Genomic DNA, 27710 nt, shown 5'->3' on the forward strand with positions numbered 1-27710 from the left:
TTAGAAATTTACAACTACTATGGCCATCAAATATAGTTATAATATATAAACCATGTGTAATCTTTTAGTTAACAACTGTGTGAAACTTCAAATTTTAAAAATTACTGTAAAATTATAGTGAAATTCATAATGTTGATTCTGTACTGCAGACTATGCATTTTATGTCTTTTTATTAGTTATATTTCTCCTTTTCTTCTAGGCTGCAGAACTGCTCCAAATGACTTAGTTTTTATTTTGGATGGTTCCTTCAGTGTAGGACCAGATAATTTTGAAATAGTCAAAAACTGGATTATTAACATATCCAGCAGTTTTGAAATAGGGACTACATTTACACAAGTTGGTGTTGTACAATATAGTGATGATCCTTTGCTAGAAATCCCATTGGAACAACATAGGTCCAATGAAGACTTGATGGAAGCAATGGAAGCGATCATATATAGGGGTGGAAACACCAGAACGGGAAAAGCCATAACATTTGGAGTTAATAATGTGTTTGCTACCTCAACCAGGGCTGTTAATGCCGTTACCAAAGTAGCAATTGTACTTACGGATGGAAGATCCCAGGATGATGTGAAGGAGTCAGCAGAAGCAGCAAGGAAAAAGAAAATTATATTATTTGCAATTGGAGTTGGCCAGGAAATAGAAGATGCAGAACTTCGAACAATTGCCAACAAGCCATCATCTACTTATATTTTCCATGTAAAGGACTACACTGGAATGTCCAGAATTAGAGAAATAATGAAACAGAAACTTTGTGAAGGTAAAAGCAATCTTTTTTCGTAACTTACTTCATTCCTTCAGTTTACAGTGATAATATTTTAAAGTGCAGTGTTGCTACACTTGTAACGAAGCACTAAAATGAAAATGTTTGCACTGCACTACTTGAGAATAACAATGGGTCAGCTGCAACATTGATAATATGTTAATCAATCTGTTATACAATCTGTAAGGTCTACTGTTCCAGCCGTTGATATTTGAAACAAAATGGGGTAGAATTCAAATGAACACAGCATGTGTTCACTAGTTTCTTTTGCGATAAACATAATTAAAAACTCGAAAATAATGAAGTAAATCACAGCAATATTTATTCACAAGATGTTAACTTTTGCTGGGAGTTTATTTAAATATTTTTAAGGTTATGGCGAGTCTGGAGGCTCGTTCTTGGTTGAAGAAGTTTATTGCGACAGCAATATTCGATCACAGTTCACTTAACGAGATTACAGACAACCATTAAAACTATGTTCACTTCGAAGAAGTCTTCCAACTCACTCTTTTGGGCGCCAAAACCGCACGTGACGACCCTGTCCAATCAGCGGTCTCACTCCCTGGACCAATCCTTACGGTCGCACCCACACGTGACCTTGCTGGCCAATCTGAGGGTTTGACACCTAGGACCACTCTCTATGGTCGCTACATGACCCCCCCCCCCCCCAGAACCCAAGGTACGGAACCTAGCAGGGAGCCGGATTTCGCAACCAGAACGAGTAAGGAGAGGGGCAGCCGGAACCACAGGAGCGGGAGGTCCTGGACCGGGTGGAACTGCAGGAGTGGGGGGTCCCGGACCGGGTGGAACTGCAGGAGGACGGCCTCGCCGAGGCGGTTGGCCGACCAGCACAGGGCTGTCCGGATCCAAGTGCGCAAGTTTAAGCCGGGACACCGAGACGAGCTCACTCCTGCCGCCCCCGTCTAAGGTGAAGGTGACCGTCCATTTACGCAAAACCCGGAACGGCCCTTCATAGACCCTCTGCAACGGGGAACGATGGGCATCCCTACGCAGAAATACAAACTCACAGTCCTTCAAGGCAGGCGGTTCATGCACCATGAGACACCCATGACGCGAAGTCGGAACCGGAGCCAGGGAACCCACGCGTGCCCGGAGAGCTGCTAAAACTGACGGAACTGGAGGCAGCTGACCAGAGGACTCCGGAAGCAAATCTCCGGGTACTCGAAGTGGCGAGCCATATACTAGTTCCGCGGACGAAGCACCGAGATCCTGCTTAGGAGCGGTCCGGATGCCCAAAAGGACCCAGGGAAGTTGGTCTACCCAGTCCGGGCCCTCCAGCCTTGCACTGAGGGACGCCTTGAGTTGTCTGTGGAACCTCTCCACGAGCCCATTAGCCTGAGGGTGGTACGCCGTGGTGTGTTGCAACCGGGAGCCGTACAGCTCTGCTAGCGTGGTCCAGAGGGTAGAGGTGAACTGTGGCCGCCTGTCGGTGGTAATAACAGACGGAACCCCGAAACGGGCCACCCAATGGAGGGCCAGGGCCCTAGCACAAGAGGCAGTGGAGGTATCTGACAATGGGAAAGCCTCCGGCCACCGGGTGAACCTATCCACCACCGTGAGCAGATGGGTGTAGTCCCGGGAGGAAGGCAAAGGTCCGACTAAATCCACGTGAATATGGAAAAAACAGACCGCTGGGACTGCAAACTCTTGTACCGGGGGCTGGACATGGCGTTGGACTTTAGCGGTCTGGCAGGGAACGCAGGAACGGGCCCAAGCGGCTACCTGCTTTCGCAGGCCATGCCACACAAACCGAGCGGCTACTAAGGCAGAGGTGGAGCGGATGGACGGGTGCGCCAGCCCGTGGATGGCATCAAACACCCGGCGCTGAAGGGAGGGCGGCACCACCGGCCTGGGACGGGGAAGGGAAACATCACACCAGACTTTTGTGCCCGCCGGCCTGCAGGCCACCTGAGCCAACTTCAACCCTGAAGTGGCGGACTGGTATGCCGAGGCGGTGTCCGCCAGGAGCTGTGCCTCCGCAAGCTCCTGGGGATCCACCTCAGTCTACCGCTGAAATGGGGGAAACAGCAGGCCGAGACAGGGCGTCAGCAACGGCATTAAGATTACCCGCAACATGACGGACATCGGTGGTAAACTCAGAGACGGCAGTCAGGTGCCGCTGCTGGCGGGCCGACCATGGGTCAGACAATTTGGAAAAAGCAAAAGTTAACGGTTTATGGTCCGTACAGGCCACAAACGGGCGGCCTTCTAGGAAATACCTAAAGTGACGGACAGCTAAGTAGAGAGCCAGAAGCTCTCGGTCAAAGGCGCTATATTTCAGCTCAGCCGAACTCAGTTGACGGCTGAAAAACGCCAAGGGCTGCCAAAGGCCACCGACCTGCTGTTCCAAAACCCCTCCCACTGCCACGTCAGATGCATCAACCGTCAGGGCCGTGGGGGCGGAGACGCTCGGGTGGACCAGCATGGTGGCGTCTGCCAAAGCCGCCTTAGCTGCTGCAAAGGCCGACTCCGCGGCCGAGGACCATACCAACTCTGCAGGTTTACCCGCGAGGCACTGGAAGAGCGGGCGCATGACCCACGCTGCTGCCGGGACGAACCTATGGTAGAAGTTCACCATGCCCACGAACTCTTGCAGACCCTTCACTGTGGTGGGCCGCGGGAATGCACGGATAGCTTCCACCTTCTCGGGCAAAGGGGTGGCACCGGCAGGGGTGATTCTGTGCCCTAAGAAATCGAGAGAAGGGAGGCCAAATTGACACTTGGAGGGTTGGATGATGAGCCCGTGGTCTTGGAGCCGCTGGAATACAGTCCGCAAGTGGGCCAGGTGTTCCTGCTCCGAGGGGCTGGCGACCAGGATATCATCTAAATAAATGAACACAAAAGGCAAATCTCGACCAACACGGTCCATGAGTCGCTGGAAGGCCTGTGCCGCGTTCTTTAAACCGAAAGGCATGCGCAACCATTCGAACAACCCGAACGGAGTGATCGTGGCAGTTTTTAGTATGTCCTCCGGACGCATAGGGATCTGGTGGTAGCCCCGCACCAAATCGATCTTGGAGAACACCACGGCACCTTCCAGTCCAGACGAGAAGTCCTGTAGGTGCTGTATGGGGTAGCGGTGAGCCATGGTGATGGCATTGAGGCGCCGGTAATCGCCGCATGGTCTCCACCCCCCAGATGCTTTGGAGACCATATGCAACGGCGCGGCCCACGGGCTGTCGAACTGACGGACAATGCCCATTTCTTCCATCTTCCTGAATTCTGCCCGCGCCACCACCAGCTTGTCGGGCGGTAACCACCGGGCCCGAGCGAAAACGGGGGGGCCCTCGGTGCGGATGTGGTGGACCACGCCGTGCCTGGCCGAAGGGGCATCGAAGCGTTGAATGAGCAGCTCTGGAAACCCCGCCAGGACCTCAGCATATGGGTCGGGGGCCGCGACGATGGCCTGGACAGTCGTGCTGGGCGGGGTGGCGGCCGGCGGAGCGGCGGGCTCATCGCTGCTGGCGGAGAGTCGAAGGTCGTTACCGCGGACATCGGGGACTAGTGAAAAGGCCCAGAGGAAATCTGCGCCTAGGATTGCTTGACTGACGTCCGCGATAATGAATGGCCATTCGTACGTGCGGATGCCTAAAGCCAGGGACATTGTCCGCGTACCGTACGTGTGGATGGGGCTGCCGTTAACCGCGATGAGGGTAGGACCTGTCTTACCCGATCTGGTCTCGAGGCCGGTCGGCGGTATGATACTGACTATGGCTCCCGTGTCAACCAAAAATTCTGTGTCCGTGAATCGATCTCGGACGTAGAGGCGGCGGTTCTGGCCAATCGCAACCGCCTCTATGTACGATCGGCCGAGGCATTTCCCGAGAAGGTACAAGGTGAGCGGCAGTTGCGGGATTCTCCGCCCCATCGTAGATGGTAATAGCACCAGCCGCGCTTGTGCGGATCCTTTTGGCGGGCTTTTGGAGAAATGGCGGGAGACGCTGTGCCATCTTGATGCCGCTGTGGCGCGGCCGCTGATGCCGAGACCTTGTTGACCGAACCGCTTCTTTTTGATTTGGACGCCATGAGCGCATCGGCTTTTTCTGCATATGCCACGGGGTCCTTAAAAGAACAATCCGTGAGCATGAGTTTGACATCTTCGGGAAGCTTCTCTCGGAATGCCTGCTCGAACATGAGGCAATCCGTGTGTTCACCTGCTAGCGCTAACATTTCAGCCATGAGAACGGACGGCAGTTGATCTCTGAGATCCGGTAGGTGCATAAGCCTCTTAGCTCGGTCATGCCTACTGAATCCGAAGGTTCGTAACAACAGTGCCTTCATGGCCTCGTACTTGTCTTCTGCGGGAGGGTTGACGATGAACCGCATCACCCGTGCGGTCGTCTCTGGCGGTAGAGCGCTGACAAGGTAGTAGTACTTTGTCGCGTCTGCTGAGATGTTTCTTAAGTGAAACTGGGCTTCGGTATGGACAAACCAAGATTGTGGTTGATGTGCCCAAAACGACGGAAGGTGAACGCTGACCGCGCTTAGCTCCGGTGTGCCGGGCATAGAAGCCAAAAACGAGGCGTCTTGTTCACTCATGGTAGGTGATCGGCTGGATCACGTCGGGGTCACCAATATGGCGAGTCTGGAGGCTCGTTCTTTGTTGAAGATGTTTATTGCGACAGCAATATTCGATCACAAAGTTTACTTAACGAGATTACAGACAACCATTAAAACTAACTGTTCACTTCGAAGAAGTCTTCCAACTCACTCTTTTGGGCGCCAAAACCACACGTGACGACGCTGTCCAATCAGCGGTCTCACTCCCTGGACCAATCCTTATGGTCGCACCCACACGTGACCTTGCTGGCCAATCTGAGGGTTCGACACCTAGGACCACTCTCTATGGTCGCTACAAGGTAAAGCCTAAAAGCAGGTGGACTTTCTGCTTAGTTTTATTTAGTCTCATACATAAAACAGTACAGCCAAGGAACAGTCCCTTTAGCCAGAATGTCCATGCGGAACATGATGCCAGGTTAAACTAATGCCCACTGCCTGTACGTGACTCACATCTCACAATTCCCTGCATATCTAAAAACTTCTTAAATGCCACTATCATATCTGCCTACACCACTCCAGGCAGCACATTCCAGGCGTCCACCACTCCCTGGACATCTCCCCCCCTACATCAAAAATCTTCTAACCCACCTCTCTAACTCCAGGTCCCTCAGGTCGGCCGACTTGGGGCTACTCACTATCCCGCGGTCTAGGCTTAAGCTCAGGGGTGACCGCGCTTTTGCGGTTGCAGCTCCTAGACTGTGGAACAGCATCCCTCTCCCCATCAGAACTGCCCCCTCCATCGACTCCTTTAAGTCCAGGCTCAAAACCTATTTCTACTCCCTAGCGTTTGAGGCTCATTGAGGAGGCGCTGTGAACTGTTTTGTATGTGCTGTTATGTTTGCGTGCAACTGTATGTTTCATTTTTTCCTTAGTACCTAATCAGATGTACAGCACTTTGGTCAACGTGGGTTGTTTTTAAATGTGCTATACAAATAAAATTGACTTGACTTGACTTGACCCTGTGTAAAACCGATTTGTCCTGCACCTCTCCTTGAAACATTGCCCCTCTGATCTTAAAGCTAGTCTTTAAGTCCTCTAAAGTCCTCTTTTAGTCCTCTAGTCTTTGAGAAACACATCCTGGGAAAAGGGTTCTGTTTGTCTACCCTATCTATGACTCATAATTTTGTATCCTGCTATTAGATCTCCCCTTAGCCTAAAATGCTCCAGAGTTTGTCCAACCTTTCATATGGCTAATATGGCTAATGCACCCTCTCCAAAGCCTCCACACCCTTTTTGTAATCGGGTGACCAGAACTACACACTATACTGCAAATGCGGCCCAACCAAAGTTGCATTATGATTTCCTGACTCTTTTGCTCAATGCTATGACTTATACCATACCATATGCCTTCTTTATCACTGTATCACTCTTTATTTATGTTGCCACTTTCAGGGAGCTATGCATTTGGATCCCAAGATTCCTCTGTACATCAATGTTGTTATGGGTCTTGCCATTAACTGTATACATTTCCCTTACATTCAACCTCCCAAAGTACAACATTTCTGCAGCTGATCTATATCTCACTGTATACTTTTACAGCCTTCATCACTGCCCGCAACTCCACCAACTTTGGAGTCATCTGCAAACTTACTAATCAATCTATTTTCATTTATGCCCAAGTCGTTTATATATATAACAAACAGAGGTACCAGCATAAATCCTTGCAGAACTCCTCTGGTCACAGACCTCCAGCCAGAATAACACCCTTACACTACATCCCTCTGTCTTCTATGAGTAAGCCAATTCTGAATCCAAACTACCAAGTCACCATGAATTCCATATAATGGGAAAGTGTATTTTGATGTAACATTGTCCTGCCACACTCTAGATACTATCCATCATCATGTCTATTAATAGTGTATTTGCGAACTTTAAGCGAAAAAAATATTGTTCTTTTCAGAAACTGTCTGCCCTACAAGAATACCTGTGGCATCTCGCGATGAAAAGGGATTTGATATCCTTGTTGGATTAGATATTAGGAAAAAAGCCAGTAGAATAGAAGGCTCTTATCACGGCAAAAGAGGTTACAGGATTACAGCAGAGGATGATTTAACTGAAAAAACAAGGTATTAATTTTCAGAATCTACTTATAAGGAAATAATTTCCTTGTATCTTTACAAACAACAATGCTAAATTTTTTATGGAGTTTTCCCTTATTTATAAAACAAGGATTTTGATTACAGGGATATCTTTCCTGATGGCCTTCCACCTTCCTATGTCTTTGTATCCACATTACGATTCAAGAGACCCGCAACAAAAGAAAAATGGGATTTGTGGAGAATCTTATCTTTAGATGGTACAATTCAAACTGCTGTTACACTGAATGGCGAAGACAACACAGTAATTTTCCATACAACTCAAGTAGTGAATGATACACAGTCTGTGACTTTCACTTCAGCACTTATAAAGGTAAAAAATATTTTATTTGTTGTGGACCACTTGTATGTATATATGGACCTAACATTTATTTTATTGATATCTCTTGTTCAGAGTTTTATTATGTAGATTATCAATTCCAGAAAATAAACCAAAGCCATTTGCATGTGGATATTTAGAAATGCAGCATAGAAGCAGAACCTTTGGCCCACCGAGTCCATGCTGACCATCAATCACCCTTTCACACTAGTTCTGTGTTAACAGACTTTCTCATCCACTCTCTACGCATTTAGGGCAACTTTATTTTATAGATGCCTATTATCTTTAGGATATGGGAGAAAACTGGAAAATTCGGGGGAAACCAACGTGGTCACAGAGAGAACATGAAGCCTCCACACATCTGAAGTCAGCATTGAACCCAAGTCTCTGTCACAGTGAGGCAGCAGCTCTACCAGTGCAGTAGAGTTGTTAATGTTCGGTTGGCCACTGTGCTGCCCTAACATGAACAACTAGTTACAACTAGTTACAATGTTCAGTGGTTAATGTCATGACAAGCAGCCTGAGTTCTGAGATAATGAACTATTGATGTGAGCTCAATCAAAAAAAAATCCTAAATACTACTCCACTGTAAACTGTCAACAGATTCACTTACCTAGGATCTACAGTGACTGATAGTTTCTCTTTGGATGAGGAAATTAATTCACGTATAGGAAAGGGTTTGACACAGGACTAAAATAAAAATTAAAAATTAAAAGTTGAAACTTGAGTTTAGGGTTGGATGTACAACTGTAGTTATTGTCTCCCGGATCTACCCCCTTTAATTTTTATAGTTATACCTTTTTTTTAAAATTCTCTCTTCCCAATAGTTTATAGGTTTTTTTTCTTTCTTCTTTATTTTTATTTTCTCTCTTTAAAAATTTAAAAATTGAAGCCATGTAAGAACTTTATAACAAATTTGTCTTTTATTTCTATCTGTACATATGCTTTTCAAAAATAAATTAAAAAAAAAAAAAAAAAAAGGAAAGGCAGCAATCACCTTCGGGAGATTAACGAAGTGGGCATGGAAGAACAAGAAATTCACGAGCAAGACCAAGATAACGGTCTACAAAATATGCATCTTGAGCACATTGATGTGCAGCGGTGAAGTTGTATCCACATCACCAATGCATGGAGGGCAAGAAGAAGACTGAAGTTTCGCTACAAGGATATGATTAAGAGATATGACAAACATTAACATTGACACTGACAACTGGGAAGCGGTTGCAGAAGATCGGGGGAGGTGGAGAAAGGACCTCCAGGTGGGTATGAAGCTCCACAACAGCATATGCTTCAAGACGCTGGAGGCCAGATGCCAACACCACAGACTGATCATTGGCAACAGCAACACAATCCCCAATCCAACGAACAGAGACAACCTCACCTGTGGAAGCTGTGGGAGGGTCTGATAGGCCCAGTCAACCAGGCAAGAAATGGAACCATAGATGAACCATTCCCCACTCCAAACAGGACAACATACAATACAATACAATACAAATTTTATTGTCATTGTGCAGTGTACAAGTACAGAGACAACGAAATGCAGTTAGCATCTTAACCAGAGTGCATGCGATGGAATAGTAAAACATATAATATATACAGTAATTCAGTAGCGGTAGTGGAAATTCCGGTGAGCGAGATCAGTCACTGATGGGAGGAGTGCCCGAGGGGGGGTAGGGGGGATGGCAGCAATCACCGAAGCGCAGAGTTAAGTAAGGTAACGACCGCAGGAAAGAAGCTGTTCCTGAACCTGCAGGTCCGGGAACGGAGAGACCTGTAGCGCCTCCCAGATGGGAGGATGGTAAACATTCTGTGGTTGGGGTGAGAGCTGTCCTTGACGATGCAGCGCGCCCTTCGCAGACATCGCCTACTCTGGATAGACTCAATGGAGGGGAGTGAGGAACCGGTGATGCGTTGGGCAGTTTTCACCACCATCTGCAGTGCTTTCCGGTCGGAGACAGAGCAGTTGCCATACCATACTGTGATACTGTTAGTAAGGATGCTCTCGATAGTGCAGCGGTAGAAGTTCACCAGAATCTGAGGAGACAGATGGACCTTCTTTAGTCTCCTCGGGAAGAAGAGACGCTGGTGAGCCTTCTTGATCAGTGTTGAGGTATTGTGGGTCCAAGAGAGATCATCAGACGCACCATCAAAGCCGCACCATCGTCTTTCGCAGAAAGATGGATGCTAACTAACTAAATCACATGATGGTATCTGTAGAATTTATATTCAAATAATTAAGTTTGGAAATTGAAAAATGTTAGTCTCACTAATGGCGACTATGAAAATATTCAATATCATAAGAAACAATCTGGTTCACAAATATCCTTCAGGGAAGGAAATTTGCCATCATTACCTATATCTATGTGACGCCTGGCCCACTAATGAGTTTGGCACTTAGCTGCTTCTTCATTTCAGGGGGAATTAGGGATGAACAACAAATACCAACATTGTCATTATGTCTATATTCCATGAATGAATAACTAAAACAACAAATTACGAAGTAATGTAAAAACAACGTAACAGATGTAGTTTACTTGAGCTTGAAGATTTTGAACCAATGGCCAGAAAGCAACTATGATAAATTTCCAGGGTGAGTGATTTGGAGGAAAATGTGCTGGTGATGGCTTTGTATTTACCAGATCGTTCTGAATGGTTAAAGTCGTGGGTTTAAGAGTTTGGTTGCAAGCCTCGGCTTCTTGTATGTGGTGGAGGGAGTGAATTTGTAATGGAGGAGTATAAAATATCAGTCAGTTGTGTCAATTTTCTCTGATTGATGTGTTCTATCAGCATTCCATCCTGCCCGAGTTCTGTGGCCTCTGCTGGTTTACGCTGTTCCATTCACCACAGTTGAGTCCCTCGAAAGGAAGATCAGTGGCATTCTCCGCAAGTGGCTTGGCCTTCCCCGCAGCCTCAACAGTGCAGCACTGTATGGGACCAGTAACATCTTGCAGCTCCCATTCAGTGGCCTCATTGAAGAGTTTATGGTGGCATGAACAAGAGAAGCCCTACAGTACAGGGACTCCAGGGACCAGAAGGTGCCATCGGCTGGCATCGAGGTGAGAACAGGGAGGAAATGGAGGGCGGAGAAAGCAGTGGAGGTGACAGAGTCACACCTAAGGCAAAAGGCATTGGTGGGAGTCATGGCAAGTGGCAGAGTGGGCTTGGGATACTTCCCTAAGACCTAGGTTGGCAAGGCCCAGGGCAAGGAGAGACACCATCTAATCCAGGAAGAGGTCCGAGCAGGTGTGGAGGAAGAGTGTGTGAGCAGGACGGTGGGGCTCAGGCAGCAGGGAGCGTGGACAAGGTGGGAGAGCATACCGCAGCGCAGGATTAACTGGTCAAACATCCTGCAGGCGGACTTCCAGCGCGTCCGGTTCCTTGTCCAAGCTATCTACGATGCTCTACCAAGCCCAGCAAACCTCCACGTCTGGGGTAAAAGCGAGACACCTTCCTGCCCACTATGCTCTGGAAGCGGATCATTAGAACATCTCCTCAGTAACTGCCCAAAGTCCCTTGGGGAAGGTCGCTATTGGTGGTGCCATGACCAGGTGCTCAAGGTGGTTGCTGAGAGCATAGCCACTGCCATCAGTAACAGCAAACACCACCAAGCACTAAAGAAAACAATCACTTTTGTCAAAGCTGGAGAGAAGCCTTGACCACAAATAGAAACAAGGGCGGGCCTCCTCTACACGGCCCTGACTGGCAGCTGCACGTCGATCTGGGCAAACAGCCTAAATTTCCGCAGCACATCACAGCAATATCACTCCGACCAGACATGATCATCACCTCCGAAGTGACAAAACAGCTGATCATTCTGGAGCTGACAGTGCCCTGGGAAGAGTGTATTGAAGAAGCTAATGAGAGGAAATGCACATAGTACCAGGAACTGGTGGAGATGTGCCAGGACAGAGGCTGGAAGACACACTATGAACCCATAGAGGTGATCTGTAAAGGCTTTGCAGGACACTCACTCTGCAAAGTCCTCAACCAGTTGGGAATTACGGGGCTGGTAAAGAAGAGGGCCATTCAATCTGCAAGTGAAGCCGCAGAGAAAGCCACTAGGTGGCTTTGGATTAAGAGGGCTGCTCCGTGGGCGGTTGCTGCTGGGACGCAAGTCGGGGCCTGATCAACCCCGGCTGGGTCGCCTGGGCGAGGGTGTCTGATATTGTGAGACCCGAAAGACCTGATGACCCCAGGTCACATCACTGAGGATGCGTCCCAGCGCATCCAGAAGATGTATCTTTCACATCACACAGGTAGGTTGAGCATATTGCATTGCACTGCTGACATTTGCTCTGTAGATGGCATAAAGACTTTGGTATTGAAGTCTGAAGAAGGGTCTCGACCCAAAATGTCACCCATTCCTCTCTCCTGAGATGCTGCCTGACCTGCTGAGTTACTCCAGCATTTTGTGAATAAATACCTTCGATTTGTACCAGCATCTGCAGTTATTTTCTTACACTACTTGGTATTGTACATGATACCCAACCTGCTTTTGCAGCAAAAGATTTTATGTCATAGAATCATAGGATTATTATACCACAAAAGGATGCCATTCATCCCGTTCCATCCTATCAGAACATTCCCATTGGTCCCTTTCTCCTGTTCTTTCCCCCATTGCTCTGCAAATCCTTGCCTCTCAAGTCCCTATCAAATTCCCTTTAGATGGTTCTGAGAGCGTTTGAGCATAAACTGTTTTAAATTAATTTTCCAGCATCTGTGTTTTTTTTCTTTTTGATGGTACAGCATTTTGCAGGTAATATTTCACCTCTCATGGACAGAAGCTTTACATGTACAAGTATGAACATTGTAGTGGAATCTAAGACTGTGGCTGTAAAAACACATTCGCTGGTGTTTTGGCTTTGGATTTAAGTGTTCAACTGATGGATAAAATAGAAATGTGCACTCTAAAGCTAGGACGTTTATGTTTTAGTCTGGATCTTGCATCTGCAGTATCCTGCACGGGAATGAAAACTTAGAGGTCAGGGGATACTCCACATTTGCTAAGAGCCATCTGTCAGTTCAACACTTTGTCATCATAATGGAAAAACTCATTTTAGTTTTGTGGATTCTTACCATTGACTATTAAATTATTTTGAGAGTCAATCATTAGATTTTTTGTTGCAAAGCAGGTTGATATTCAAATCTGGTTCAAAACAATGCCTTCTATATTATGTCATTCCATCAACATTTAAAACCTAATTTCTGGCAAATCCTTATGCCATGATGCTAGCTGAACCCTGGTCATGATGAAGGTGAACTCTCTTCTGCTTGACCAGAGAGGCTCAATCATATTATACATTTAGCAGAAGGTAATAAACATTGCATGTATGAATAGACACTTTTGCAATGACCTAGAAACTATCAGTGTTAAGATGATCTTCACCTCCATGGGTAGAATTATTCAGACAGGGCTTGATGGATTAAGCTTTGCTTGTCAGTAACCAGTTATTTTGAACATCATTGTTTCTAAGTACATGTGGTAAAATGATAATTATTCTGGGGAAACTCTTGAGGGATATACCTTTCTACCCAGAGGTTTTCTCATCGTACTCCTCCTGACTTCTCTAGCAATGTAGGCTTGCCTATCCTCCTGAATCTGGTAGCAATGGAAGGCCTGGAAGATTACCATTAAAACACCCATAGTGGTTGAAAAAACAAATTTGAAAGTCTTGAGAGTCTTCGTCTCAGAGCACACATTTCTGCAATCTTTACAGCTCCTCCTTTTAGCAACAGAAAGCACCAGGTCTCTTCCAGTTCACTTTCTCCTCATCTCTGCAAGTAGTTAAAGAGTTATTTAAATGTGGAAGAGTGGATGTTTCCTTTATTATTTTTAAGATTTGTTACTCATATCGCCAGTAATGAAGTAACAGCAGATTCTGTCTGAAATTTATTTTGCTAACTAGCCAAAAGAAAACCTGGTCCAAATTTTGCACTAACTTGGCCAGGACTCTGTCTAATAAATTTATTGTTACTTCATGAACTATTGTGTCACCCGCAATTCAGGGAATTCCTTTATTCTTAATTTCAATGTACTTGACTATCTAACAGATTTAACAGATTAATTTATCTCTTGAAAGAATGGATAAGTTAATCATATGCATGCTAATTGAATTTAATGATCAAAGTAGACTGCTTTCTGATGTTATGGTATGAAGAGAGTAAAAAGGTCCAAACTAAAAATACATTAATGCTGCCAATTTATCTCTCTTTATTTTTATCCAGGCTCTGTTTGATGAAGAATGGCACCTTTTGCGAGTCCTAGTAACAGAGAGAGATGCTACATTGTATTTAGACAATAAATTCATTGAGACAAGGCAACTAGAACCTATTCTTGGTATCTTCATCAGTGGAAAAACTCAGATTGGAAAGTACTTTGACAAAGAAGCAACTGTACCAGTAAGTTGAACTTTTTCTCAATCAATAAAGTAGTGCAGAGAAATTTTCTTAATTTCTTAAGGAAAACATTATAATTGCTATTTTTGTTTAACACGTTGATTGCAGTTTGACGTCCAAAAATTAAGGATTTACTGTGACCCAGAACAAAATCAGCGAGAAACTGCTTGTGAAATTCCAAATGTTGTAAGTACCTCTATGTACTATAATTTGTGTGTAACATAGCTTACTTAAATCTTACTATTGTCCTATCACACTTCTACTGCCACCTGTGATTGATCATATGATTGCATAATAAATATACTACAAATATGTCATTAAAACGTCACTCCTCTGTCTCACCTCATGCAACACCATCTGACAAGGTAACTCTGCTGTACCCCGTTTTTCCATAAATCAAATAGGATATCACGGATTAATGAGACATTATTAGCATTACACAGGCCGAATTATTATAACACAATTTTGATTGTGAACTAGTGAACCACTTGACATTTTGATTGGAAATTGTCAAGCAGAAAAAAGCCACTTACTTAGAGAAAAAAATCTTTGGAGAAAAAAAGCAATTTACATGTAACCTCTCACACCATTGACACTTAAGTACACAGTTGTTAAAGGCCATTGAAAATGGTAAGAAATCACTTCTATTGACAATTGTGCAACAAAACTCTATTAATCTATGTAATGTAGAGCCTTTAGTATTTTTAGCTTGCAATAGCAAAAATAATGTTAACTATTAAATAGATCTTCATTTTTGAAAATCTTAAGGAAAACAAAATCCTAGTGATGTGAATCTGATTGGTCCCTTACCCATTTTCCCCATTGACGTTTATATAATGCGATTTTGTGAGATTTCTTAGGAACACTATCATGTTGTAGTAGAACTACCTGCACTACGTATAATAATGAATAAAATTTAGTTTCATTGCAATAATTATAATTCAAAATTTTGATAAACATGGCAGAATAATAATTAGCAACATACTGAGGAAATCAATTTATAACTAAATTAGATGTTTAAAAACATTTCATCCCCATTAACTCATTCAAGATATATTGATTATAGATAAAGATATGTTTTCATCAGCGAAGTAAATTAGACTTACTTACTTGATAATGAAACTTTTATATAGGGCCCTTGTATTTCAATGCTTTTAACTTCACTGCTCTTTAATTCTAATTAATTTAGTTAATGTTCATATTGACCTGTTATGCAGTTAATTATGAGAGGCCAATATGGCGCATAGAACTTATCAAATATGTTTAACTGCATTTTAAAATAATTTTGTAAATTATATTTTAAGTAAATAATTTGTATAAATAAAATTTCTACCATTACATTAGAGAAACAAAATAATATAGTTATAAGGATATATAAGTAAAATTGCCTGCATCCGAAAGACCCAAATTTTTTAAAGGAAGAATAACTCGATGCAATGCAAAAAAGAAAATAACAAAACAATAAGGGAATCCGACTGGCTGGTGGTTCCAAAGAGAAGGGTCACAGAGCTAAATATGTTCGGAACTTAAATACCTGCCTACAGTCCAGCCCAGGACTGAATTTAAAGGAGATTAGGTTACCTTGGTTCCATAACTTAATGAGCAGAGCAGCTGGAAGCACTCCATTTTTGAACCATTAGCTTTACAGCGACCTTAGCTGGCACACCTAGAATGGCCTTATTCATTTGAATAGGGTTGGTAATCTTCACTAAAAAGGTGTTTCTAATTCTTTAACTTAATTAATTTTAATATCTTTAATTAATTAATATCTAATTTGAATCCTATTTTAACTCAGCGGATCAGGCAACATCTCTGGAGAACACGGATAGGTAATGTTTCATGGTTGAAATACTTCTTCAGTGATTGTAGGAGAGAAAGAATGCTGGAAGAGAAGAGGGGCAGGGCAAATCCTGGCCGGTTACTGACTTCCACAGTTATCTGGAGTACATTACCTCCCACCCTGCCTCTTTCAAATATGCGACCCCCTACTCTCAATTTCTGTGTTTCCACCAAATCTGTTCCCAAGATGAAGCTGTCAAGATGTCCTCGTTCTTTAATAAACATTATTTCTCCTCTGCCGTCATAGATGGATCCCTCACCCACATCTCCTCTGCGTCCTGTAGTTGCCCAATAATCTGTTTGTTTCTCTTTCTTAAGGATGTTTAGTGTCATACTAGACCAAGTGGACCTGTTGGGCCCAAACCTCTCCTGCATTGGTGCAGCACCCTCTCCTCCCCTCTCTCCCCTCCTCCTCCCCTCCGCTCCCCCTTCCCCCATCCCCCCACCCCTCCCTCTACCCCCACTCCCCCTCCCTCCCCCCTCCCCCCTTCCCCGTCTCCTCTTCCCCCCCACCACCCCTCTTTCCCCCCTCCCTACCCTCCTCCACCACCTCCCTCCTTTCTCTCCCTTCCCCTCTCCCCCACTCCATCCCCCTCAATTCCTCATCCTCCCTCCAACCCCCCCCCCCCCTCCGTCCCTCCCTCTCTAGGAGATAGATTTAAGCTTTAAAATGTGAATAACTTAAAAAATATAACACCGATTTCAATGAAGCATCTTCCATTAGCACCAAAGGGATGACGGTGAATAAGGTGGGCCTAAAATTGTCACGCTATCGTGTAACGTTTTGGCTGTAGTTCAGGAACAAACAAACAAACAAACGAAAGTTTTAGTATATAGATAATGGAGTATAGTGAAGCAGTGCTTGTGTTTCCAAGAATATCAATTTTTTGTCTTGTAAAGAAGTTTATTATTTTAAACTCGTTATTCAATATGATTGAATTATTTTAATTATCTGTCTAATTATATCTTTCTGAACTTTTATTCCAGAATATTCCGGTATGTATGAGAATCCTGTTTCAGAAATCATCAAGTAGGTTTTGTTTGTGCATTTCCAGATGATTTCATTAATATTTATGTAATCAATTAAAATGTTTTGTTTCAAGACTTTGTAGATATTTAAACTTGAAATGTTTTAAATATATTTTCCCCCATTATACTCCATGTGCGAGATCTTTGTCCACTCATTTAACCTCTCAAAATGTCTTTATATCTTTGACAACTTACTTTTCTTACTTAATGTGTGTCATCAGCAAACTTTACAAACTCTACTGTATCGGTTTTATTGTCGCGTGTACCAAGAAACAGTTAGAAATTTTATTTTGCTTGCTGTCCAGGTAAAAAACATCCATACATGATTACAATCACAATCATGAGTACAACAGTTAGTGTAAAGAGAGGAGAAACAGAGTGTAGAATATAGTGTTACAGCTTCAGAAAAGTTGCCAAACTAAATTGTGAAGTGTCCTGATAGGATGTTTCTACAGTGCACCTGTTGTAAAGGCTTCTGGACACAGAAATAGATTTCAGTAGTGAGGACTAGGATATGTGACAGGGTCAAATCCAACTCCTCTTCTGGGATCCGAGCAATAATTACAGGAAATATGAGATGCCAGTCTTGCTTTGTGGCACAGAGAATGCTCCGGACATCATGGAACAATTCAAAGGAGTTGAGGATTTGGCAAAACATGTTTATGTATCACCTTTACTGAATTTAATAAAGGAAAGTAGGAATTACCACAGTTGTGACATGGTGGTAGTTGTTGTGTTGGAGAGAGATAATTGCCCTGGGCCAGGAGTAGTCATTTCCTTTTAATGCAGCTACGGTTTGCCCAATATTTCCCAATTAGATAACCATTGACCTTATCTGTATTTGCCAACAGAAATTGGCTTTTAAAGATATTATCCTTAAAAGATATTAAGATTTGCACACAAAACTCAGAGAAAGCAAGGAGCAAATCCCAGAGCAGATTGACAAGGTATGTCAATTGTCAAGGTATGGCACATTCCATTGTCCCATCAATCTATTTCTGTCTGTGTTTGTCCATCTCAGCTTTTATTCATCAGCATATTTCTACCAGTAGTCCTTCCATGTAATGAAATCATGTGCTCTCCCTCACTCTCCCATGATCATTTTCCTCACCTTAATGACCACCTTTTCTTCAGGTACTCTATGACTACTTTGGAGGGGAAAATGTCAAGGCTCTGACCATCTTTGCATGCTTTATAGCTGCAGTGATCAGCAACTGCAGCTTCTGCAATTAGTGTTGGGAACTGTGTAGGTAAAGATTTAGTAAAAACCTAACAATTAAATTTGCTAGTTTTCCAATTTTCCTTTGTAGGCCATCCATTTGGGCATTAGTGCAGTAACCAACGCAAAACAATAATGGTGAACTCCAATTTCTAGGCAAATTTTATTTTTTATCTAAAGTTGCATTGCTCAGAGAAACAATAAAAATGTACTAATTCCTGGCTAATAATGTTATCACTAACTTTCTTCTTCTTTAAACTGTGCTGCAGCTCCTTGCTTTTATTGGAACTGATACCAAGATTATATTTGTTACAACTTGATTACTACCACATAATTTTCTGTTGCTATTTTACAGCAGCTCATGTTGAAAATATGGATTTCTTTAACAATAAAATGTGGTTGTATAATATAGTTGAAAGTTTTCCAGCATTGGGCTTGATGCAAATTTTAGTACCACAGTGTACAATTGAAAATAAGGCTAGCATTAGCAAATATTATGGAGATATACATGGAACATTTATAGTCATTGCTTACAGTCATCATCTCCAAATCTTTATAATTTCCAATGGTTAAAATCCAAAAACATACAAGCAAAGAAAAGGTCCCACTGATGCAGTTATCATATTGTGACCAGCAGGTTCCTCAGTACTGGACATAAAATTCTGGAGTAACACAACGGGTCAGGCAGCATCTCTGGAGAAAATGGATAGGTGACCGGGGATAGGTCAGAATCCTTCTTCAGACCTGAAACATCACCTATCTATTTTCTTCAGAGATACTGCATGATCCATTGTTACTCCAGCATTTTGCGGAAAGGACATTTCTACTGGTGGGAGAGTCTAGGACCAGAGGTCAGCCTCAGAATTAAAGAACGCTCTTTTAGAAAGGAGGTGGGGAGGAACATCTTTAGTCATAGGGTAGTTAATCTGTGGAACTCATTGCCACAGAGGGCTCTGGAGGCCAAGTCAATGGATATTTTAAAGGCAGAGATAGCCAAATTCTTGATTTGAACGGATGTCAAGGGTTATGGGGAGTAGGCAGGAAAATGGGATTAGGAGGCAGAGATCATCTATGATTGAATGGTGGAGTAGACTCGATAGGCCGAATGGCCTATTCTACTCCTATAACTTGCGAACTTGTGTCTCTTTGGTATAAACCAGTATCTGCAGTTCCTTTTTATTACAAGTTCCTCAGTGATCTGTTCTGAGGCCTCAAACCTTTACAGATTATATTAAAGACTTTGTTGATGAACAAAATGCATTGTTCCTTTGAATTACTAATGATACAAAGATAGAAGGAAAAGTGAGTTTCTAGGAGAGAATAACACTTACACAAGAATGTAGAAAGGTTAAAGAAATAGGCAGAAAGATAGAGCAAAATATAGACAAATGTGAAGTTATCAAATTATAAACACATATTTAGAAATATGTGGGTGCCTTTGCACAAGAAACATAAATTGTAATGCAATGGCGGAGGGGTTGTTGAAGAAAGGAAATCTATACAGGTTTTTAATAAGATCACAACTGAAATATTGTATCGTTATGGTCTTTTTTAATCAAGGATATATTTGCCATGCAGCAAAATTTCACTGGGTTAATTTTCTTTGTTGAGATGGTTATGTCACGAAGAAAGATTGTGCAGAATGAGCCTAAGCTGTCCATTAAGTAGAAGCATGAGAAGTGATCTATTTGAACTAAATAAGCTTTCTGAGAGATTGACAGTAATGGGGATGATTCTCTTTAATGATGGAACAAGAAGTCAGAGAAAAGGGGAATTTTAAGAGCATTGTGTATCTTCAGAAATCTCTGTTCCAAAGAGTGGTAAATACTGTGTCAGTGGAACATTCAAGGCCGATTGGTTTTTGGACTACCCAGAATTAAGGGTTAAAAAGAATGAGAAAATGGAGCTGAGGTCAAAAATCAAGACAGTTGTGATATTGTTTGCTGGAGTAAGCTCAAGGGCAAATAGACCATTCCTGCTCCTTTGTCATATGTTTGTACTTTGTTAAAATTGCTTTGGGCATCAATAGTTTTTCTTTTTATAGCAATTTTCCACTTATATTTGCAATCTTTGTACAATTGTTACTCCTCACCATTCATCTTTAAACAGAAAGTGAGCAAATAGCATGTGTTCCTTTTTAAAAGTGTTTTGTGTTTGTTTTCACTTTAGTGCGACAATAGTCTTGATGATATTATTTCTACATCCTCGCCATGTATGTGCTCCCCAGGGCCACCTGGCTCTCAAGGAATAAAGGTAATTAATATATGTTATTTTACAACCAACTGATTGCTTGCAACCCTCTCAAAGACTCATTCTTTGCTTTGACTATCTTCAGTGGGAGTCATTTGGCAATAATGATGACTGCAGGACATGTCACAAGTTTCTGCCTGGAAAATAAGTGCTATATCGTTCATGTGTGTTCAACTTGCGCTCTACGAAAAGTCAATAAATATTAATACAAGAATGTTAATTTAATGAAAATGTTCATTATAGATTACAGAATAGTTTACATATTGTTCTGTTTTGGGACATATGACAATAAAACATTTGACTCTCTTGACCTTTGACTCTTAAATGTTAATTAAATGTTCATCATAGAATATAGATAATTATATTTGTCGTTTATTGATCTAAAATCCAGAACCAATCTAAGGAGCAGTTAATTGTTTTTATTTATTAAAAGTGTCATGTTTCCTATATACAAACCTTGCCCGATTGTCTGCCTTTATTTAAGGTACAGCTTCCAGATAGGCAAGATAGGGTGGAGCGAGGGGTTAAAAATATCTTTCAATCTTTGATTTAGATCCTCCGTTCTTGCCTCTTGGCTTTATTGAAGAAGAGTGTCAAATAATTCGCTGAAAATTTGTAATGTTTTAAGATTTGTTCTTAACAGAGTACATAAGGTTTTGGTCAGTCATTAATTGCTGGCTTCATTTATTGGAAATATTGTTGGAGCACAATGTGGCTGATGGTAATTTTTGTCTCAAACAAAAATATTTGGAGAGAGTAAGGTGCTCCTTTCTCTCCTGGAGAGAAACTAAAAGCACGAGATTTCCAAAATAAAAATCAGTTTTAAACCAACAATAAACTTCTTATAATCTGGAAGTTGTACTTTATGTTGTAATCCATCTCTTTAGAATTGCAACTAAATTGGAAAATGCCAGAAATGCTCAGCAAATCAAGTAACATCTATGGATAGAGAAACACTGTTAATGTTTCAGATTGAAGACCCATTCACTGAATTGGGGAAGAGTTGCAGAGGGAGTGAATTGTTTATCATAGGTAGGGTTGGGTGCAAAAAGAATTTAAAATTAGATGAAAAGTAAAGTAAGAAACATCTGTTAAAAGCAATACTTTATTTTTTATTTTTGTCCGAGAATATCTTTGGCTTTGGAGCTGTAGATTTCTCCAAGTTGCTTTCTATCCACATTCATAACATAACCAAGAAAAGCTCACAGGAAGTTTCCAGCCAATGTTTGGACTTAAGACTTTTTAAATAATAATAGTTTTATTTACTATCAATATTAGAAAATAGTGTGAATATTAGAAAATGTTTGCTTTTTTCAATGCAATTTCTTAAAAGTTATTGTGTATTGGCAATGCAGTCTCTAAAAATAAAGGTAACCCATTTGTAGATCTACAACACATGTCACATCTTAAATTGACTGATATGAATGCAGGCATTGTATCTAGATGATTAAAAAAGTCTTGATTTAATTTTGAAAACTATCTAAACATTGAATCAATGTTGACATTTGCAGGATTCTACCCGCACTTGGCTAACTATCCAGTTACTCTGTTTTGCCGATGCAGAAAACACTTTAGCTAATACCTTGTTGGAAAAAATGGATAGTTTTTGAACTCCTTGGCCACAAACATGATTTTTTTCTTTTAATGAAGTATTGGGTCTTTTTTTTAATGTTGTTTGCTCAAAGCTTAATCCAGTGAGTTTGTAATTTAGGCTTTGTATCTGTTAACTCTCAATAATATTTTGTTTAAAATGTTTCAATTTGTAAATGTAAAAATCTAAATTACATTTACAATTCAATTTGTAAATGTAAAATTTACAGTTCAATTTGTAAATGTAAAAGTCTAAATTAAGTTCCTTATTACACATTTTGGTCTTGAGCCAATTTGCTTTTGGTTACGATTACAAATTTTGCACACAAATTTTCTGTTTGTAAGTGTAATTGACAACATACATATCTGAACAGTGCTGAAGGTATTGTTACAGGAGGTAACACGCATCTAAAGTTTCCACAGAGTGCTGTGATGGCTAGCTTAAGTAGTCCCTTTCCTGTGAAAAAGATAATGTTTTGGTGAACTTTCCGCATTCGTCTCACAAAGAAAAAAGGAAAGTTCTAGGCTAAGTTGCTGAAGCAGGAAGAGGAGTGGCAAAAACAGCAGAAATTCTACATTCACATTTCTGAGGTGCAACTCCTCCAGAAGCTGAGGTCCTCCAAGGAAGTAGCAATCTGCCACATGTTGTAAACAGTGCTACAGCGACAACAGGATCTGGATTTGTCTTTTGTGGCAATTGAGGTTGCAGTGAACTTTACTTTTTACCTTTGGTTTCCATCAGACTGGAGCTACAGACACGGATAATGTTTATGAGGACACAAGTGAGTGCAGATACTGAAATCTTGAGCAACAAAACAAACTGAAGACCAACCCAAAGCTCCATCTGTCCATTTCCCACCACAGATGCTGCCTGACCCACTGAGTTCCTCCAGCTGTTTTTTATTTAAAGATACAGCCTGGAAACAGGCCCTTCAGCCCACCGAGTCCACGCTAACCAGCGATCCCCACACATTAACAATATCCTATAGACACCTGGGAAAATTTACAATTATATCAAGCCAATTAACTTACAAACCTGTACGTCTTTGGAGTGTGGGAGGAAACCGACGAAACCCTCCACAAGTTACGGGAAGAATGTACAAATTCTGTACAGACAGCACCCATAGTCAGGATCGAATCCGGGTCACTGGCGATGTAAGGCAGCAACTTTACCACTGCGCCACCGTGCCGCCATGTGTTAAGTTGTCACTTTCATGGTGTTATGAACTTACCCCATTCCCAGTTTACATCAATGGTTTTTCAGGGTCTTGCCATTAATTGTATACTTTCCCCTTTCTTCAACCTCTCAAATACAACATTTTACTCTTGCTCAGTTTAAACTTCATGTGCCTTGTCTTTGCACATATGCATTGTTGATCGATATCCTCATGTTCATAAGTCATAGAAGCAGAATTAGGCCCTGACTTGTCCTTGCGTCCCTTATTAAATAAAGGCGCACGTTAGCCCTCGGTCTTCCAATACATTACCAATGGCTAATGATTCTACAAATATATCTGCCAAGACCCCTGCAATGTATTTTGCAAGGGATATGGGGAGAAGGCAGGAACAGGTACTGATTGTGAATGATCAGCCATGATCACATTGAACGGCAGTGCTGACTCGAAGGGCCGAATGGCCTACTCCTGCGCCTATTGCCTATTGTCTATTGTAACTGCTCACAACATCCTCAGATATACTTGATAAGGTAAGAGAGAATCTTTTTTTCACTGAGAAGGATTGAATCCTTGGAATTCTCAACCTTGAAAGGGCTAAAAGACCTAAGCGTGCCCTTAGTTCTTATGTTCACTTGACTTCCCAATAGCTGCAGCCAAAATTAGGAAGGTTGCTTATTTACAATAATGGAGGTTTTACATGGCCCTGAGGTATTATCATGAGCTGTTCTAGACCTAGATTATCTCGGCTCAATGTTTTTTGGGCAACAAGAGGACTATATTAAGTGATATTATGATCACAATACAGAGAGAAGGGCAATCACTTAATGCTTCTTGGAGACAATGTCACTGGTTCAGGGTAACATCTCAATAAATTATAGTAAACACAGGTTGAATTGCTAGATAGCTTTGGTATTGTCAAAGCTCCTTCGAGCACCGCTATCCAAAGCAGTGAATTGTAGTGCCTGAGCTTCTGTGGCCACAGTCTTATACATGCAGTAAGTTGATTTTACAACCCAAAATTAGCTTCCACTGCAAAACACATACATCACAAGCATAGAAAGCTAATTGGTATGTTAGCCTTTATTGCAAGAAGATTTGTGTACACAAATAGAGACACATATTTTCTATGGTCTTTAGGAGACTGCATTGGGAATATTGTGTTCAATCAAGACCACGCTGTCTGAGAAATGGTATATTCATTATGGAAAGAATATAGCAAAGGTTTACTAGATTGATTCTTCAGATTGTAGATTTACCATATAAAGAGAGGTTAAGCATAGTGGGCCTGTACTCTCCAGAGAACGAATGCTGATCCCTTTAGAAATATACAACATTCTTGAGGATGGATGCATAGTTAATGATTCTTGTGGATGGGTACATAGAACAGGACTACATCTCCAAATAAGAAGCCTGCCAGTCAGGACAGAGCTAAAAAGAAAATACTAAAAGAATATGCACTGGAAGTTTCACTATGTATATTTAAGACAGGGTTCAATCAATTGTTAGAAGGCAATCAAGAGAAGTAGGGATAGATCAAGGGTAGAAAGATATTCATGCAAGAAAATGGTGCCCAGATAAAAGTTTTTGAATGACAAAGCAGACACGAGAGACTTAATGGCCCACTCCTGCTTCCATTTCTTATGTTCTCTTTGAATGGCTCGTAGTTGTCCTGCAAGGAAAGTCGGGATCTTGTCTATCAGATGTTGCATGATAGTCCTGATAGTCTGGTCTTTTTAGATCTAGCCCTGTTCTAGATACCCATCCACGGGAATCATCAAATCCGTATCCATCACGTTGAAGTGGAATTAGCCACCATTTCTTTAGCAGAACAGATAGTCTGCAGATTTGGCTAAAAGCCTAAAAGGTCATGCACTTCGACATTTCACATGGACTTTCAAGAAGGCCTGCCAAAGCCCCAAGACTTCCCCTGTGATTTCTCCTCTCAACTTCCTCATTTGAGTCCCCGGAGCAGGATTTGTGTGTGACCTGGTCCGCTGCAGAGCTGGCATTTTAGCAATTCTTGGCTCCAGATTTGGGTACTGCAAGAATGGTAATGATATGTGGGCACAAATTAGTATATATCGTAGTTTGTGTCATTCAACTTTAGGCAAATAGTGTATGCTGATTGCAGTTTGTTCTAGTGCTATTTAATTTTATTTTTATTTTTCATCTAACTGCAACTAAGCATGTTACCATTTTATATGGATGAATACAACCTTAAGGTCTTCACTTGAAGAAATTAGAACTAAACTCAGACAACGTAGAGATTGATTTTTTTCATTTGTTTTTTTCTAGGGAGAACATGGAATGCCAGGAAAAAATGGTGATCCAGGAAAACCTGGTGCAGATGGTAAGCCTGTGAGTACTAAATGGTTTACTCACCTCTTTTTGCAAAAACTGTTGTGCATTTTTTGTGAATATTATTCCATCTTAGATCAATGTATAATGTACCAAAGGATCAACATAAATGTCTCCAGTGACTGGAGGTCTTGTGGTGAGGATTTAGTTCTCTCAACACAATGGGTTGTTCCATCTAGGGGGGGGGCGGGGGGAAATAAGAGCAAAACTGCAGAACACAGAGGAAACACAGATGAGGGATCCAGCTGGGGGGTTGCCACGTTTAGTGAAGAAAGTCTTGGGCATGAGCAAGTAGGGTCAAAGGGCCTGTTTCCATGGTTTATGACTATGAATCTAAGAGGACATGCTGGATGTTCTCTAGTGGAAAGCCTCACATTGAAGCAGAGAAGGAGAAATTGAGTGTAGGGGATCGTTCTTGCAAGAGGCAGCGTGGGAGTATGTGTAGTCAAGATAACTGTGCGAGGCAGGTGCAGGAGGCAACCCCGATGTGGTCATTAATATAGCGGAGAAAGAAATGCGGAATGGTGCCAGTGTACATTTGGAACAAGGTGTTCGACATAGCGAACAAAATGGTAGGCAAAGTTGGAGCCTAGGCGAGTGCCCATGGCTACACGTTTGACTTGAAGAAAGTGAGAGGAGTCAAAAGAGAAGTTATTGAGGGTGAGGGCAAGTTCTGCCAGGCAGAGGAGAGTGGTAGTTGAGGGTTTTACACGTTTAGTTGGTGGGCTGGATAACAAAATCAAGCATAGGCTGAATCATTTTCTAATGAGTTTGCCATGAAATTAATCAATGTGCAACTTGAGTAAAGAAGCACATTGTTAATGTGATTGATGGAAGGTAGCTGTGATGTGTTCAAAAGCACCCTGAGCAACCAGTTAACCATCTTGGTTTTGTGTCATTAAAATCTACCTTCCTATATTTTAAATTGATACCCTACTTTCCCATCATAGTTTCAGTAGTAGATAAGAAGCTGAGTGGAGGAGCAGTGTGAGAGATTTCAAAAGCAGCCATTAGTGTCCGGGTGTGACTGCCCCTATGTATAAGAGAATGGGAGGCATTAGCACAGTTACCTTTCAGGAGTGTCTGTTTTGGGAGAGGCTGCGTGTTGAAGTGAAGTGTTGTGTATCAGGATAAGTATTGAGGCTTTCGCTAATGAGGTTTTGGCCAAGGGGTTGAGCAGAGGATGACAGCAAGATAAGATCATGTCTTTTTGTTTTGCAACCTTCTTTAGTCTAAGTGCAGTCAAGATGGTAGTTAGGGCATTTGTTTGCCCTTCTGGCAGTCAGGGAAGCTCCCAGTGTCCTTGACACCTCTGTTCCAGCCTCAAATGCAATTTCATCTCTTTGTTAATTCAATCATTCAACATTGCTTTGTCCGAATCCTCACATTCTTCACTGATTTTGTATCAGACTCACGACTTGAATCATATAAGAAATGTGTGCCTGCTTGTTCTTTTTTGAAATCCATATTCTACTGAGGTTGTTTTCCAGCTTCTCAAACTCCAAGTTTCCTTTCAGTGGTTAATGAATTGTGTTTCTATTTGTAAAAGTTGGCAGACATTTTTACAGTATAGCATGACTCTCTAGGATTAGGAACCGCTGTGTAAATATAGTAAGCTTCAAAAAGTTTCAGGTTTCATAACTTTACTATATTCTTACTATTCTAGCTCCAACGGTGGGTTTTTAAAGCCTGGAAGTATAAGCTTTGCAAATCCCAAGTGCTGTCTTTTCAGTAAACATTGTAAGCTTCTCCGACTGACGGCATGAAGCTTTTCAAAGCTCTCATGTTAACCCACAAGTTGATAAATAATGAGTTGACTGTATAAAAATCAAAAATTATCCGAAAAGCATTGTTTGTGGTAGAAAAATATTGTTATAAATTTCTGAAGAAAACCAGATTTTTTTTTAAATGGGCCAATGTTCTTTTTATCATATTGACAGGACATCTCATTCTCTGGCGATGCACACAAATTGGTCCATGAGGATGAAAAGTCCTGGCCAGAATGCCTGTGACTTTCAGTTACTCATGACCAGCAGCTGAAGTTCCCCACAAATAGTCCTCAGAACATTCCTCCTAGTATTCCGCCGTCATGGTC

General features: G+C 42.1%; 1 protein-coding gene across 1 annotated transcript in view; it reads left to right on the forward strand.

Moving 5' to 3' along the window:
• The window catches only part of col21a1 (collagen, type XXI, alpha 1), a 38603-nt gene extending 11253 nt beyond the window's left edge, over positions 1-27350 (forward strand). The window contains exons 3-10 of the mRNA XM_078399969.1: positions 200-760; positions 7245-7410; positions 7528-7753; positions 13985-14158; positions 14264-14341; positions 20412-20495; positions 25553-25615; positions 27282-27350. Coding sequence (XP_078256095.1) covers positions 200-760; positions 7245-7410; positions 7528-7753; positions 13985-14158; positions 14264-14341; positions 20412-20495; positions 25553-25615; positions 27282-27350 — 1421 coding nt within the window. The remainder of the gene's footprint in view (positions 1-199; positions 761-7244; positions 7411-7527; positions 7754-13984; positions 14159-14263; positions 14342-20411; positions 20496-25552; positions 25616-27281) is intronic.
• The last annotated feature ends 360 nt before the right edge of the window (positions 27351-27710 follow it).

The sequence above is a fragment of the Rhinoraja longicauda genome, chromosome 5 (assembly GCF_053455715.1).
Source record: "Rhinoraja longicauda isolate Sanriku21f chromosome 5, sRhiLon1.1, whole genome shotgun sequence".
Classification (NCBI taxonomy): Eukaryota; Metazoa; Chordata; class Chondrichthyes; order Rajiformes; family Arhynchobatidae; genus Rhinoraja; species Rhinoraja longicauda.